The sequence below is a fragment of the Pogona vitticeps genome, chromosome 10 (genome assembly GCF_051106095.1).
Source record: "Pogona vitticeps strain Pit_001003342236 chromosome 10, PviZW2.1, whole genome shotgun sequence".
NCBI lineage: Eukaryota > Metazoa > Chordata > Lepidosauria > Squamata > Agamidae > Pogona > Pogona vitticeps.
The window spans coordinates 23359434-23375495 of NC_135792.1; the positions used below are offsets into that span (position 1 = coordinate 23359434).

The window sequence follows — 16062 nt, forward strand, 5'->3', positions numbered from 1 at the left end:
TTTGAAATGCATACTCCTTTGAAAGGATTATATATCCATGTTTTCCTTCCTTCCTTCCTTCCTTCCTCTCTCCCCTCCCTCCCTCCCTCCCTCCCTCCCTCCCTCCCTCCCTCCCTCCTTCCTTCCTTCCTTCCTTCCTTCAATTCCCTTTCCTGCCTTCTTTCTTTCCTTCCTTCCTTCCTTCCTTCCTTCCTTCCTTCCTTCCTTCCTTCCTTCCTTCCTTCCTTCCATTCCCTTTCCTGCCTTCTTTCTTTCCTTCCTTCCTTCCTTCCTTCCTTCCTTCCTTCCTTCCTTCCTTCCTTCCTTCCATTCCCTTTCCTGCCTTCTTTCTTTCCTTCCTTCCTTCCTTCCCTCCCTCCCTCCCCTCCCTCCCTCCCTTCCTTCCTTCCTTCCTTCCTTCCTTCCTTCCTTTCCTTCCTTCCTTCCTTCCTTCCTTCCTTCCTTCCTTCCTTCCTTCCTTCCTTCCTTCCATTCCCTTTCCTGCCTTCTTTCTTTCTTTCTTTCTTTCTTTCTTTCTTTCTTTCTTTCTTTCTTTTCTTTCTTTCTTTCTTTCCTTCCTTCCTTCCTGTCCTTCCTTCCTTCCTTCCTTCCTTCCTTCCTTCCTTCCTTCCTTCCCTTCCTTCCTTCCTTCCTTCCTTCCTTCCTTCCTTCCTTCCTTCCCTTCCTTCCTTCCTTCCTTCCTTCCTTCCTTCCTTCCTTCCTTCCTTCCATTCCCTTTCCTGCCTTCTTTCTTTCCTTTCCTTCCTTCCTTCCTTCCTTCCTTCCTTCCCTCCCTCCCTCCCTCCATCCATCCCTCCCTCCCTTCCTTCCTTCCTTCCTTCCTTCCTTCCTTCCTTCCTTCCTTCCTTCCTTCCTTCCTTCCTTCCTTCCTTCCTTCCTTCCTTCCTTCCTTCCTTCCTTCCTTCCTTCCTTCCTTCCTTCCTTCCTTCCTTCCTTTGCTTTTGGACTTCAGCTGAAACTTTCAGAGTTCTGAAAACTATGGTTTTCTGTTATATCTGATTTGTGAAATTGTGGTTTAATCTTTTCCTAACAAACCAAGATCAAATCCCAGTTAACAAACTGAGTTTTGAACTTGGTTTGCTTTTGTGTTCTTTCTTTGTTCACTCATGTTGCAGCCATGAGGGAAGAAGGCGTCTAAGAGGCGTTAACAGTGTTATGGCAACACTCTTTTGCAAGGACCACTGCAAATATTGGAAGAGTACAGCCCTCATCTTACAAACCTCTTTCTCCAGCCCCAAAGAATTTGCATTTAAAAATACACCTATAATATATAAAAACAAGCCAAACCATTGAAAAATAATGCACAGTCAAATTGTTAAAACATCCCAACAGCTGACTCAAGAAAAAAAGTACTCTTGCCGTGCCACAAAGGGAAAATATTTATTAGTAATAGCATTAGACAATGGAAAAGCAAATAATAATAATATACCAAGCAAGGGATTGTGTTCCATCACCACCTTTCTGTTTAGGAGCTGTCAGGATGGGAAAATAGAATATCGGAGTAGAGAGTTTGCTCAGAGTGGTTTCTGAATCTGGCTGGATTCCGCCCCGATAGTGCTGCTATTTTTGAAAGCCTTTTCCTGCCAATCAGGTGTGCCCAGAAGGAAAAACAAACAGAAAATAAAGTCCCGATAAGCACAACAATAGCTTCAGATAACCTGCTGGTGTTTGCACGTGAGGGGAAAACAATATAGTCATTTATTTTTCTGTTTATTTTGTATTGTTTTGTCAAGAGACTCTTCCAAGGAAAACCCAGGATAAAGGTTAGGAATACAACGGAGTAAATGTCCTTTCCACTCCTCATCTAGACGGCCTTCTCTTTTCACCTGTTTCTATTCCAGGCTCAGGTTCTGATCCCCACCTTTCAGAGTTTCCTTCCTTTGCTTAGATAAGGTCCTTCCCGGGAGGTTATATTCCAAGGGTGTGCAAAACCTGTAGCTCGCCACGGCTCACTCGTGGAAACCAGCCAGAGGAGAAGAAACACATGTTAACTAGAGGAATTTGTTTCTGTGTCTCAATAGTGGAGTAGTTCTTTGCTTTTAAAATATACTTTCAGTGTTCGTAGCCAAGATCATCAGCCATCTCGGTCACCTTCACGGATTGCTGCCTTGTCGTGGCAAAGGAGCTTGTGTAATTTCAGAGAAGCTATGGGTTATCCCCCATCACCTCCTGGCAAACAGAAGGAGAAGATATGGAGGCAGTGACAGATTTTACTTTCTTGGTCTCCATGATTACCACAGATGGTGACAGCAGCCACGAAATTAAAAGACGCCTGCTTCTTGGGAGGAAAGCGATGACAAACCTCAATGGCATCTTAAAAAGCAGAGACATCAGCTTGCCGACAAAGGTCCGCATAGTCAAAGCTATGGTTTTTCCAGTAGCGATGTATGGAAGTGAGAGCTGGACAGTAAAGAAGGCTGACTGCCGAAGAATTGATGCTTTTGAATTGTGGTGCTGGAGGAGACTCTTGAGAGTCCCCTGGACTGCAAGGAGAACAAACCTATCTGTTCTGAAGGAAATCAACCCCGAGTGCTCACTGGAAGGATAGATCTTGAAGCTGAGGCTCCAGTACTTTGGCCATCTCATGAGAAGAGAAGACTCCCTGGAAAAGATGCTGATGTTAGGAAAGTGTGAAGGCAAGAGGAGAAGGGGACGACAGAGGGTGAGATGGTTGGACAGGGTCATTGAAGTGACCAACAGGAATTTGACCCAACTCTGGGAGGCAGTGGAAGACAGGAGGGCCTGGCGTGCTCTGGTCCATGGGGTCACGAAGAGTCGGACATGATTAAACAACTAAACAACAACAATCTCGGTCACAGTTTGCTTGGATATTTTGACCAGAACTTCCCTCTTTCTTTCACACCACTTTTCTGCTAACCGGTGTACATGGCAGGTCACGCTGAACTGTTGCAACAGACCAACAAAAAGCGCTAGCAGACTTAAGGATCAGCATGTTGAAGGGTCCTTTTGATGGAAACCCAAGACAATAATGGTAGTGAAAAAGAAAGGAAGAAGGCACAGAAAGCCACTGTTCTTACCCACCTCTAGAGAATGCCTGGCGCCACCCCCAGCACGACCGAGACAGTCCAGAAAAGCTTCTCAGGGCTTTTGCAAGATCATTGTTGCTACAGCAAAGGTTGAAAACAGCCATGCACAAAAGGAAGAGCCGTTTGCGTGCAGAAATGTCTGCTGAGGCCCAGCAGATTCCACCGCTCCCTGCTTCTTGTTAATGTTAGAGTTGGAGATTGTTAAGATGGTTTATGCAAAGGTAGAGAAGAGGACGGTGTTCGTTGTAGCAATTTATTCCCCTACATAAACCAAATGTATCTGTGTCAAAGTGTGGCGTTGCTTGCTTGCTTGCTTGCTTGCTTGCTTTATTTATTTATACATACATACATACATACATACATACATACATACATACATACATACATACATACATACATACATACATACATACATACATACATACATACCCTGCCTTTCTCCCTAAGAAAGACGCAAGGCAGCAGCTGGCATTATGAAAAGACAATATTTAAAGCTAAAAACAGCAAGGATATAAATATTAAGCAGGATCAAACTGATACCACCACTCAAATAGAGTAAGCAAAAGTAGTTTGTACCAAAAACCCAGTCGAGGCAGTAAGACACAACCATCCCCTACTCAGGCAGCCGATCACTCGGGGAAAGCTTGCCAGAAGAGGAAGTCCTTTGCCTGCCTGTGGAAGGACAGCAAAGATGGGGCCAAGCCTGGCCTCTTGTGGAAGGGAGTTCCAAAGTCAGAACATTAACACAGATGGTCCTCTCCTGTGTCCCCACCCAGTGAGGGTGGCAGGACTAAGAGAAAGGTCACTCCTGGTGATCTTAACACCTGGGCAGGCTCATAAAAGGAAATGTGGTCCTTGAGATAGCTTGGTCTCAATACGTCTGAGACTTTATATGTTACATTTTCAAACTATAAATTCCATAATCCCCCAAGCCTCCTTGAAGCTTGACTGTGCTACCAAAGCAAGTGGGTTCCCAGTGACAACACTTGGAAACAAACAAATCTGTGCGTTTTTGCACGAAAATATTATATTTTGAGCAAAAGAGAGGGTTTTCTTCACACAGCAGAGGTTGGTGGTGAAAAAACAGTCCCATTATTGTTGTTGTTGTTGTTGTTGTTGTTGTTGTTGTTGTTGTTGTTGTTGTTGTTGTTGTGGCAAACAAACATACATACAAGCAACTAAATGCCAAAAATGCCCAAATTGCACAAAAACATCCCACAACTTCACCCAGGGAAAAGGAAACTTTTGAATGGCTTGGGTCTTGCAAACGAAAACAGAGTAAGATAAGGAATTTAGATCCCTCCCGTTCCTTCCTGCTGAAATGTGGGGGCTGGGGATAGGCATTGTGTTTTTGGCAGAAATGAGAGAATAGGATCGTGGGCGGAGGGAGGGGGACAACCTCCGGAAAAGTCACTTTTCCGAGCTTTAAACAAACAGCAGTAACGTCTGGGAAAGAGGGAGAGAAGGTGTACGAGAGCAAGAGAGACTTAAAAGGAATTTTCTCCTCTCTGAGGCTGCCGAATAGATCTCGTCCTTGCCATAGGGAGAGTATTGGATTCATTAGTGGCTCTTTGTTTACCTAATTAATTGGCCATGTTAAGTGATTAATAAGATAAATATTGTTCTTCCCCATTAAACTAAAGACCAATTGCCAGCCTGTCTCTCCTCATCTGGTAACTGAGAACTGTGTGTGTTATACACCATGCCTTTCGGCTCTCTTTCCATGCTGAGTAGCTTTTTTCTGACTGGTTGGAGAAGCAGCCTCTTTCAAGCCTCTCTTCCCGAAGCCATCTGGCTTTGTGTTTTTGCCTCTTATTTGCATTTCATTTATCTGGTACTAATTACTTGGTTTTTGTTGTTGCTGTTGTGTCTGGAATCTGTTCTGGTTTTCAGCAGGGTGGATAAAAATCAAAATTTTCCCCAAAAATTAAATTATTTCTATTGCAATTTAAATGTTAAGAATCATTTTTTATTTAAATCATTTAAAAAATCCAGTTTCTTGACCTAAATTGTGACATAAATCAAATCCAACCTTGTTTTAAGAAAGAGAACGACCACATTTGAGTTTCTTTTCCACTCTTCTTCTTGTTTTGTTTTTAATGTAATTCATTATTGTTTCTGCTTGAAACAATTCTCTCTCTCTCTCTCTCTCTCTTTTCTACATTTTTCAAAAGTGATATTGTTTGCTGCCCTGGCAACTCCTAGTGGTTTCAGACGTTGGCTGTACACTGAGTAACATGGTTTTTAAAATGCCTTTATAAACCAAAAGAAAAGAAAGAAAGAGAAGCAAAGTAAGGAATAAGGTCCAAAGTCCACAGAGCCATGGTAAAACACACACACACACACACACACACACACACACACACACACACACACACACACACACACACACACACACACACACACACACACACACACACACACACACACACACACACACACACACACACACACACACACACACACACACACACACACACACCCCTACTTTCCTAGCATAGTTGCTCATGAAAGCACATATTTGCTGCTGTTATGAAGGGGATCCTTCTATTTTGCTCATGTTGCAATATTTGTGAGTGGCATAATTAATACGCGTAGATGCTATAAGACAACCATGAATTATCATAATAATTTAGAGCTATCAAGTCAATTTTTGCCTTGATGGCTGTCCTCCTACTGGGTGCAATGGTACCTGATAAATACAGTAGGACCCCCTTATCTGTGGGATCAGTATCCATGGTTTCACATATCCATGATCTAAAACGCTAAAAGAAAAAAACTCAGAAATATGACTTTCCACAATGTATTTACCAGAACTGGGTACTAGAGGGAGCCAGAGATCATGCTGTGTATAGGGTTCGCTATTATTTGTGGGTTTTGGCATCCACGAGGGGCTTGGAACCAATCTACCGCAGATATGGGAATCCTGCTGTATAACAACACTTTATTAGCCTACCTAAGTCTGACACACTCCATATACTGTATTTTGGACTACATTTCCCATTTGCTAGTAGATACAGTAGCCAGAGATGATGGGACTTGTAGCCTAAAATAACAGTTTGCAACTTTTGATTCTTCCAGTGCTTTGGACTTTACCTCTCAGGAAGTCTGATTCTTGGCCCCACTGGATGGAGGTTGTGGGGTTTGGAGTCTAAAACGGCTAAAGACTGAGTCTCTTTGATCTAAAACCTCTGCAGGCTCCCACATGGGGGTGAGCAATGCAGTTTCTGGTGTCAGAAGTGTACAAACGGGGTGCAGAGGGGGAAGACGGCAGGGTCAGGGGCTGGTTGAGAGATGTGGCATCGTCAGTTCTGTCCATGACCAAGGAGAAGGGCTGTTGGCTCATGAAAAACATGATGGGGTCTGCCGTAGCTGCCTCTGACCACATCTGTCACGTGACACCGTGGCCTGACTTTTGTCTAATTACTCTAATAGAAGAGACAGCCCTTGGAGATGAGCATAATGTACATTTTCTTAAGCCGGTAAGGCCGGATCTTGGACGGAGGGTGGGGTGGCAAGAATAATTTGTTTTATGGCCATTTGAGGGCTTCTGGGTCGATAGCCTCCTTCTGTGCAACTGGCTTTGAATGTGCATCAATTACAAAGAAAAAAAAGGAAAAAAAGAAAAAAAAAGAAAAATAACCCTCCTCCCCCTGTTGCTGTTCGAGAACACTCTTTCCTGCGCACAACGGACATATTTTGAAGTGAGCAGAAGCCCAGGAGTAGATATACAAGGTTAATGGGTTCACATAAATGAAACTGTGGGCTGCTTTCCAAACTTTAAAATCAATGCGAGTGACCGACTGGCTTGTGTGCAAGTTTAATGGTGTGTGGCATTAGTAGCATCTAATCTTTGCACTCTCTCTCTCTCTCTCTTTTTTTCTTTAATTGCAGGCTGCCAACAGTTACCTGAGGGATCAGTGGTTTCACTCATTGCAGTGGAAGGTAAGACCTTTTCCGTTTCTAGAAAGAACACACCCCCTTTAGCTGATTCTCTTCTTGAAGAAGAATATTCTATAGGACAGATCCGTCTCTCATCCCATGACCTACCTATGGAATTCTGCAGATGCAGGCACTCAGAAACCTTTCTACGGACATTCCTGCACCTTTTTGGAAGCCAAATAAATTCTAATTCAAGCCCATTAAATGTTTATATCTTTGGCAAAAAAAATGCAAGCTATATCCCCTCTCTGCTTTGCTAATCAGTCTCTTTCTCTGGATCATTTACTCTCTCTTTCTCTCCCTCCCTCCCTTACTACCTATCACCTAATCAATATGTCTATCCATCTAATCATTATATCTTACCTATTTAGTTGATTATTCTACCCATCCATCTGTCTAACCGATCTATCTGTCCATCTGTCTAATAAATCTAATTGGTTTCCATCTATCTAATCAATCTATCCAGTCATCTGAACAGTCTATCTGTGATCTGTCTGTCCATCCATCTGTCTGTCTAGTATCTACCTAGCTTGTCTAACTTGTCTATCCATTTACTTATATCTATCAATTCATCCTTCTAATTTATCCAAATGGTATTCGTCCATCTGTCTCACTGACTAATCTGTCACCATAGGTGACCAGGAATTCCATTCTGATGAGGGAAGACACTGGTGGAGGAGAGAAAGTGCAAGCTTGGAAAAGTTATGATCTTGCAGGTTGCAAATCCTGGTAGCTCTACGTGGCCCCCAGTCCCCAAGTCACTTTTCTGAGTTCTGCTTAGTTTCTGAGCTAGTCCTCCTTGGTCTCTCCTTCCAGGACAAGCTCAGAAATGTAGCAGGGTTGATTGATGTGGGAGAGAGGGTCAACTGACGCCCTCCTTGCCACCTTGCGTCAAAGTCCAGTTGTTTTGCAGGAGTTCATGAAGCGATCCCCAGTCTCTTGTCCCTTCTAAACTTGTACTAGTCTGGCGAGGCTAGAGAATGAATGTAGACCTGTGAACCTGCAGGCAAGAGTTCTTCTTTGGACTACAATTCCCAGAATCCTAGATACACTTATACTGGGGAGTAAATCCCATTGAACACAGTGAGATTTATGTATGAATGAACACTAAATTTGTGTTTCATTTTTAATTTTATTAGATTTCTATCCCGCCCATCTAGACCAAAAGGTCTACTCTGGGCAGCAATGTTTATTTATGTTCACAGATGATTACGTTCAACCCCAAACAGTCCATTTACTAGTTGGGTGTTCAGATGTAGGTTGGAAAGCATAGGAGAATGGTGTGTGTGTGTGTGTGTGTGTGTGTCAACTGTGAACCCATACGTTGTATTCTATGTGGTGACCGGAAACCTGGAGTTTGTGATACCAAATAGCCCATAACTGGTACAAATGTTTCTCATCATGTTGAAGAGAGTGGAGGTGGTTAAGATATATCATTGTTTTTATCATCTTAAGATGCAAATACTGTTCTTACACTAACTGTGGGAAGAGATGATTTTACTTGTCTGGGGCCAACAAGGAAATGAATGTTGCCAATTTTGGGGAAGGGAGTGGAGTTTGGCCGCTTCTGTAGGCCTCTTTAGAAGGCTAGTGTATCCTGTCCCTTTTCCATCATCACAATCATGTTGGGGTTTTCTGGTGTTCCTTGCTTGTGTATCAAAGAGATCAACCATCTCTTTACTATCTGGTCAGGCATTTTTGTGGCCAGGGCTGTTTGCTGCTTACCAATTAGATTTGTACATGACAACAGGACATGCGTAAGCTGGCAGTGGGAATAATGGAAATGGAAGTGAATGAGCAGAATATTTTAGTTTGTTAAAGCTGAGATTTTTTGCTGACTTCTGTTTATCCTTTAGTGTGAGGCTGCGCCACTAGTTGTGTTGGCGGGAACGTCTGGGAGTTGATCTTCCAAGATGGCCAAGAACATCTGGGGACCACTGGTGTAAAGCATTGTGGAAGCAATGATTGGAATTCCTGAATGTCACACTTCTGTATTTATGCAGTCTTGCGAAACATGGCAAACATTTGTTCGCTAGTCTGTGCTTGGTTCAATTCTTGCTTAATTGCATTATACACGTGGTGGAAAGCTTCGCCATGCCTGCCTTCATTCGCTTAAAATTATGATTTCTTAGTTATACATCTCCCCTACCCTCGCTGCTTTAGGAAAAGATTTCAATACCACCAATCCACACCGTCTTCCTTCCCTGTTGATCAGGAATATGACCCCCTAGGACATTGGACTACAGCTTTCAACATGGGCTCCTTGGGTGTTAAGACTACAGCTCCCATCCTCCCCTCTCCTCTGGCTATCCTGAACTTTGTTATATATATTCACAGCATAGCAGGAATAAGGATTTCTGCTGGGTGCTTTCCTTTAAAACTCCCTGACAAGCTCCAGGTTCCCATCTAGCAACACCTCATGCCCCAATAAGCTCAGGCCAATGTATTTTATAGCTGGGTCTCTCGTTGACATATACGGGTGGTGTCTTTTAAATGTTTTGCAGCTGATTTCCTTCCTTCCTTCCTTCCTTCCTTCCTTCCTTCCTTCCTTTGAGTAAGGGTTTCTTCTTTACGTTGAGCTGTTTACCTTGGAGGAGTATCTCGTGGTTTTCAGAAGGCTTATTTATGACAGAAGCAAAACCACAGTCAGGGCACTAAGCTGAGCATTTCCAGAAAGTGTGTCTGAGGCTGTGGTTCACAGACAACATCCGTAGGAATAAAAGAGGCCTTACTCAAAATACGAGCTCCTTGAAAGAGGATATGGCAACGAGACAGGGGGCATTTTAAAAGTAGATTGGAGAACCATAAGTTCAAAAGCTCTTTTCTAGACCCCCAGGAACTGGGTACAGTGGGGTCTCTACTTAAGAACTTAATCCGTATTGGAAGGTGGTTCTCAAGTGGAAAAGTTCTTATGTAGAATCTACATTTCCCATAGGAATGCACTGAAAACCATTTAATCTGTATCTGCTCTTTTCCGTCCATAGAAACTAATGGGAAGCTGCTATTCCGCCTTCTACCACTAGAGGGGGATATTTTTTCTTTTTCTTTTTCCCCTTAGGTCAGGGAACAGTGTTAAAAGCACTTCTGACGAAGCTAATTTTGAAGCAATGGACTGAAAACCAATTAATCCGTTCTGGCTGTTTTTTTGTTATGTAGAGGTGCGTTCGTACATTGAAGCATTAGTTCCCATAGGAACTAATGCAAAGCTGGTTAATACATACTCTACCACTAGGGGGAGAATTTTTTTTAACCTAAGATGACCTAAGGTTAAAAAAAGAGCAGGAAAGGTTTTTTTTCCTGTTCTTATCTTGGATTTCTGTTCTCAAGTAGAAGCAAAATTTAGCAAATGGAGCTGTTCTTAAGTTGGATTGTTCTTAAGTAGAGACGTTCTTAAGTAGAGACCCCACTGTACGTTATTCAGGTGATGCCCCTATACTGTATGTCCAAGGAGAGATCCGGAAGAAGATGTCAGATCAGTTGCTCTACGTTTGGGGAAAAGCATTTCCTCTCTCCAGGACCAACTTTGAAAAAGTTCCCTTCTTGGATTTCAACTCTCAGACTCTAGGACATTTTGCACATTTTAGTGGGAAAAAGTAACTTTTCATACTCTGTTCTAGTAACAAAGGGACCTCTGCCCACACAGCCAGCAGCACCAGTGAATGTTGTATATCAACAGTGAATTCCTTTTCTGAGTATAGATCTGTGTGTCACAAAATTCACCTCCCGAGGTCACTGGTTCCACTGTCATACTGCTCTAACAGTTAAGAGGTTTTCCCTGATATTCAACTGAAATCTGGCTTCCTGTCACTTGAGCCCATTGTTATGTGTCCTGCACTCTGGACTGATCAAGAACAGGTCCTGCCCCTCCTCCATATGACTACCTTTCAAGCTTTCAGAGGGATTTGCTTGGGATGGGAGACCCTCCTGTCCCAGGCTATCCATATCGGTTCCTCCATGGTTGTATGTGAAAATGTGGAAAGGCCTGTTGGCCAAACAGCCTCTGCAGAACAAGGATTCTAACAATGGGATAACCTCTCTGCGGCGATGTGCATTTTATTTCTAGTTAAGGAACAATTGCATTTCTCTAAATTTGTACTGTATATGTTGGTAAACACAATTTTATGCAAAACAGCATCATATTCTGAAAGGCATCAGGGACCACCCGTGTGTGTCCCCACTTTATACACACCTGGTGTCAGCACAGGTGGTTGTGAGGCGGAACCAGGCACGGGGGTGGGTGGGCAGGACTTTGACCAAACCCACGGGCTCACGGGGAAAAGTTTTGACAGGTTAGGGATACATTTGGTGTATTTTATTTTCTAGCACATAACCGGGAAAGAGGGAGTGGAGAGAGGCCATACCTGAAGTATCCTTATGGCACTGTTGCTGTGGTTACGGCTTAAAAATAGGTCTGTTGAGTGAACCATTTTTGTTTCTTGGTTTTTTTTTTTAATAAAAAAAACACCCTGTAAATGGTGACATCAAAGGCATTTGTTGCCTTTTAATCCGGCGAGAAACGTGTCCTCAAATCCTGAGGATCAGAAGAATTAGACTGATAGGACTCGTTTTATCGGGAAATGACGTCCGTGCACTAGGATGCGCCATCACATAATTTGTTGTTGGGCAGCTTCAAGTAATATCACGGCACGAGAGCTTTTAAGGTCATTGGGAAGAAACACTGCAGCGTCCTGGGAGGAGTTATCGCACCTCTCTCTATAATATTAGGGGAAGTATTATTTTTTCCCTCCCCTTCCTGAACACAAGACAAGTTGGCCAACACGTTCTAGAGCCGTACCCGGGATCTCCTTCAGTGTCACAGAAGACACGCTTTGCTGTTCGTAAGCAAAACTTTGCAACGTTAATAACATTTCCGAATGGGAGAGCCACTTTTCAGGGTTCCAGCCAATCGGTCATGGCCTGCTTCATGATTAAACATGGCCACCATAGTCTTATAATCAATATAATAACGATAATTGCATGGTGTCACGTACTTATGACAGGTAATGCTTTGCTTGTTGTGTTTTTTTTTAAAAGCCACTGATTTTATTTATTTATTTATTTATTTGATTTATATCCCGCCCATCTGGTATATTCTACCACTCTGGGCGGCTGTGTTATCCAGGTAGGGAATATTCTGAAGTGGTTTCCCATTCCCTTCTTCTGGAGGTCATCCTGGGACTGTGTGCAGCTTGCCCAAGGCCACCCAGGCTGGCTCTTCTCCCAGGAGTCACAGCAGTGGGGAATTGAACTCACAAACTACCGAGCTATTCAGCCAGCTAAGTCTTGTGTGCCCCTTAAAGGCTAAGAGTTTTCTTCAGCACCATCTTTTGGGACTTACAGGCTGTTAAATGTCAAATAAAACTGCTTAAGGTTGACTCTGACCGATTTTCTTAAACTGGAGCAGACCCATTGAATCAACAGGGTATACACATGGGTCAGCTTGACCATTTAGCAATTGATACTGACATTAGCTGGTGCTTCTAACTGGGTAAAGGGCCCTGTCTTTAAAATGCCTCAAGACGCTTTCATCTTCACTTCTCCAACATAGTCCTCACTCGGACTGAAAATTCATCACGATACTCCATTATTCCCCTCTTTCAGTTCTTCATTTTTTCCCCCCACCCGAAGTTCAACTTTGGTAGACCTTTGGTCTAGATAGGCAGAATAGGAATCTAATAAATAAATAAATACATCTTTCTGTGGCTACTGACCTGCAGGGAGGAGGGACTTACCTCCTTAGGTAAATGTAAAGGTTCCCCTTGACAATATGTCCAGTCATGTCCAACTCTAGAGGGAAGTGCTCATCTCCGTTTCCAACCCATAGAGCTAGCGTTTGTCTGCATACAATCCTCCGTGGTCACGTGACCAGCGTGACTAGACACGGAACACCATTTACCTTCCCACCGAGGTGGTACCTATTTATCTATTTGCATTTTTACATGCTTTCGAATGGCTAGGTTGGCAGGAGCTGGGACAAGCGACGGGAGCTCAGTCTGTCGCGTGGATTTGATCTTACGACTGCAGGTCTTCTTGCAGCCCAGAGGCTTCTGCGGTTTAACCCGCAGCGCCACCACGTCCTTAGGTTAGTTTAATTAATGTTTTGTTAAAATTATGCGGCGCTCAAGTTTTCAGAATCTCAAACCAACGGATGCACCCAGAGTAAGAATCTGCAGACGTGTACTGGGCTGCCCACAAGCCCATGAAGCCCTTTTCCCCACCTTGGGCAGCCCTGCAGCTGCTCTTAAAAGCGACCACCGCAGTGGTGGGCTGCCCCAATCCATTCAAATGGCAAGGCATACCACAATGTGTTTCGGTCCCTTTGCAAACAAACAGCCTTTGGTAATCCGAAGACTGGATAATCGGTTATTTTTGACAAACCGCTGGGCATGAGAAATGAAGAAACCGCCACACCTGTTCTTTCTAACGCTGCTTTTGTTAAGAGGGAGACGCATCCTCGTCCATCACAGAGACATTGCAGCTTCCCGGAGGGTCCTGTGCCACACGATTGGTGGCGGCGGTGGCAGCTTTCTGAAGCTGAACACATTTTTCCCCCCGCCAGCAGCCGTTTGCTCGGGCTGACGACACTGATGATGCAGGTGGCACGGGGGAGAGAAGTCCCTTTCCCAGCCATTTATGGGCGAAGCGAGGCTAAAGCCGCACGACCCAAACGCACACGTTTTGGGGTTTGTTTGTGTTTTTTGCAAGAGAAGGCAGGGGGGAGCCACCTAGGTAGGTAAACAATTTTTTTCTCTCTCTCTGCCGCTTTTTGCATTGTTTTCCAGTCCTGGGGGAAAAAAAAGCTTCTGGAAACGGCAGGCAGGCATGAGGAGGATGGCGTGCAAGGGAGGCTGAGGGCAGAGCCGTCTTGCAGAAGGGGACGGTTAAAACCCAAAGGAAGCCAACAGGGTGACCCGGATTGGGCGCTTGGTAGCAAGATGGTCTTTGCTAAATGAGAAATTGATCTGCTGGGGGGGGGGGGGAGGTGGTCCATAGGAGGTGTTCATTGCTGCCTAATCAAGTGCTAAGTTTCTGAGGTTAGCTGGAATGACGAGAAAGGAGGGTGGAGGTGTCTGGGGGTATTTTTGTGGTTGATTTGTTTTTTTATTCCTGGGACATCTCTGCTTTTCATGCAGAGCCAGGCTCATTTATTTTTTAGTTTTCTGGCTGAGACCGGAGGCTGGTTACCTGGGCAACAGGCAGGCTGGGCCTGGATTCTCTGCAACCGGATGCTTTGCGACTAGGCAGCCAGCTTAACATGCTTCGCAGCTCTGTGGCCCATCCTCTCGACAGCGGGTCAAAGTCCAAGCTGATAAGGCCGTCAGCCTTCACGTCCAGCAAGGCAGCTAAAGGACATCTGTCACTGAGGGAGAGAGAAAGAGAGAATAACAGAAAGAGAGAAACAAGAGATGCTTCAATTTCAAACTATTTTCGTACATCTGTTCATTTATATAACAGACGTTCGTTGGCACGTTTGATATAGTAGCATCCTTATAATGTTTTTGTCGAAAGTGTGCAGAATAGAAGGTGGTTCGAAACTATTTAAAGCAGTTTTTTAAAAAAAATTAATTAAAAATGCATTGAGTACCACTCTCAAAATGGAATGGAAGAAATTGTCTTTGTCAGCCAGAGAAGGTCTGTGTTACATTGGTGCCTTTCAGAAATTTAGCGTGCCTCAAATATCTTTATTTGGTCTTCAAGTAGCTGCGGCACTCGTATTCTGAAGTGATGTTAGGAAAGGATGAGCAGAGAGTTGTTGGTTTTTTTAAAAAGATAATAAATGCCTTGAACGGAACGAAGCAGGGGTCGAGTGGAGCCTTGTGGTGGATCGTGGCCGGGAACTGGGGTTTAGTGACTTTTAAGGCTGTGTATGGGTCTCCTGTAGTACTATGCATGGATGTAAACACTGGACCAGCAAAGAAGTTGAAAGAAGGAAAAAAAAATGGTTCCTTTGAAATGTGGTATTGGAAGAGAGCCTTACTGATACCGTGTACTGCCAGAAAGACAAAGAAGTGGGCACCAGATCAATTTAAGCCTGAAAGCGCACCAGAAGGAAAAAATGACTAAACTTCCAGCTATTGTACTTTGGACCCGTCGTGTGAAAACAAATCTCACCGGAAAAGGAAATAATGCTGGAAAAAGTTGAAGGCAGGAAGAAAAGAGGAAGGCCAAATATGAGATGAGTCGACTCCGTAAAGAAAGCCACAGCTTGAAGCTACATCATCATCATCATCATCATCATCATCATCATCATCATCATCATCATCATCATCATCATCATCATCATCATCATCATCATCATCATAATGGGTCCCAGGATCTATTTTAAAGGCCAGTTTAGGGCTTCTGAAACTGAATTGTATCCTAATTCATTCTGGAGCAATTTATACCCCATTCAGTTTGTGCCCAGATTGGAACCAGTTTGTAAATTTGAGAAATCCGTAAATTTGTAAAAATTAACAGCTCTAGTCTTTTGCTTTTGCACTGATGCATATGAAATTTGGAGACATTTAGGAAGAGAGTCATGGGACGTGATGGCGCTGCAGGTTAAACCGCAGAAGCCTCTGTGCTGCAAGGTCAGAAGACCAGCAGTTGTAAGATTGAATCCATGCAACGAAGTGAACTCCCATCGCTTGTCCCACCTTCCGCCAACCTAGCAGTTCGAAAGCATGCAAAAATGCAAAAATGCGAGTAGATAAATAGGTGCCACCTTGGTAGGAAGGTAACGGCATTCCATGTCTAGTCACGCTGGCCATGTGACCACGGAGGATTGTTTGCGGAGAAACGCTGGCTCTACGGCTTGGAAACGGAGATGAGCACCACCGCCTAGAGTCGGACACGACTGGACAAATTGTCAAGCAGATCCTTTACCTTTAGGAAGAGAGTCAACATCCGAATTTTCAGACTAGCATCCGGAGTTAGCCTACCAGACGTCTTTACAATTTGGGATAGCGCAGCCCTGCTGTACTGTATTTCATTAAACATAATTGTTCAGGTAGTACATTGCCTTTGTTATCCTTAGCATTTTTAAAGGGCAAAGTGTTTTACAAAGTGCAACACACACCCTCCTCAGTTG

General features: G+C 43.8%; 1 protein-coding gene across 2 annotated transcripts in view; it reads left to right on the forward strand.

Moving 5' to 3' along the window:
• CMIP (c-Maf inducing protein) overlaps window positions 1-16062 on the forward strand; it is a 164742-nt gene that overhangs the window by 94612 nt on the left and 54068 nt on the right. For both annotated transcript variants that reach the window (XM_020805720.3, XM_020805721.3), the window contains exon 3: window positions 6942-6992. In XM_020805720.3, the coding sequence (XP_020661379.3) occupies window positions 6942-6992 (51 nt within the window). The remainder of the gene's footprint in view (window positions 1-6941; window positions 6993-16062) is intronic.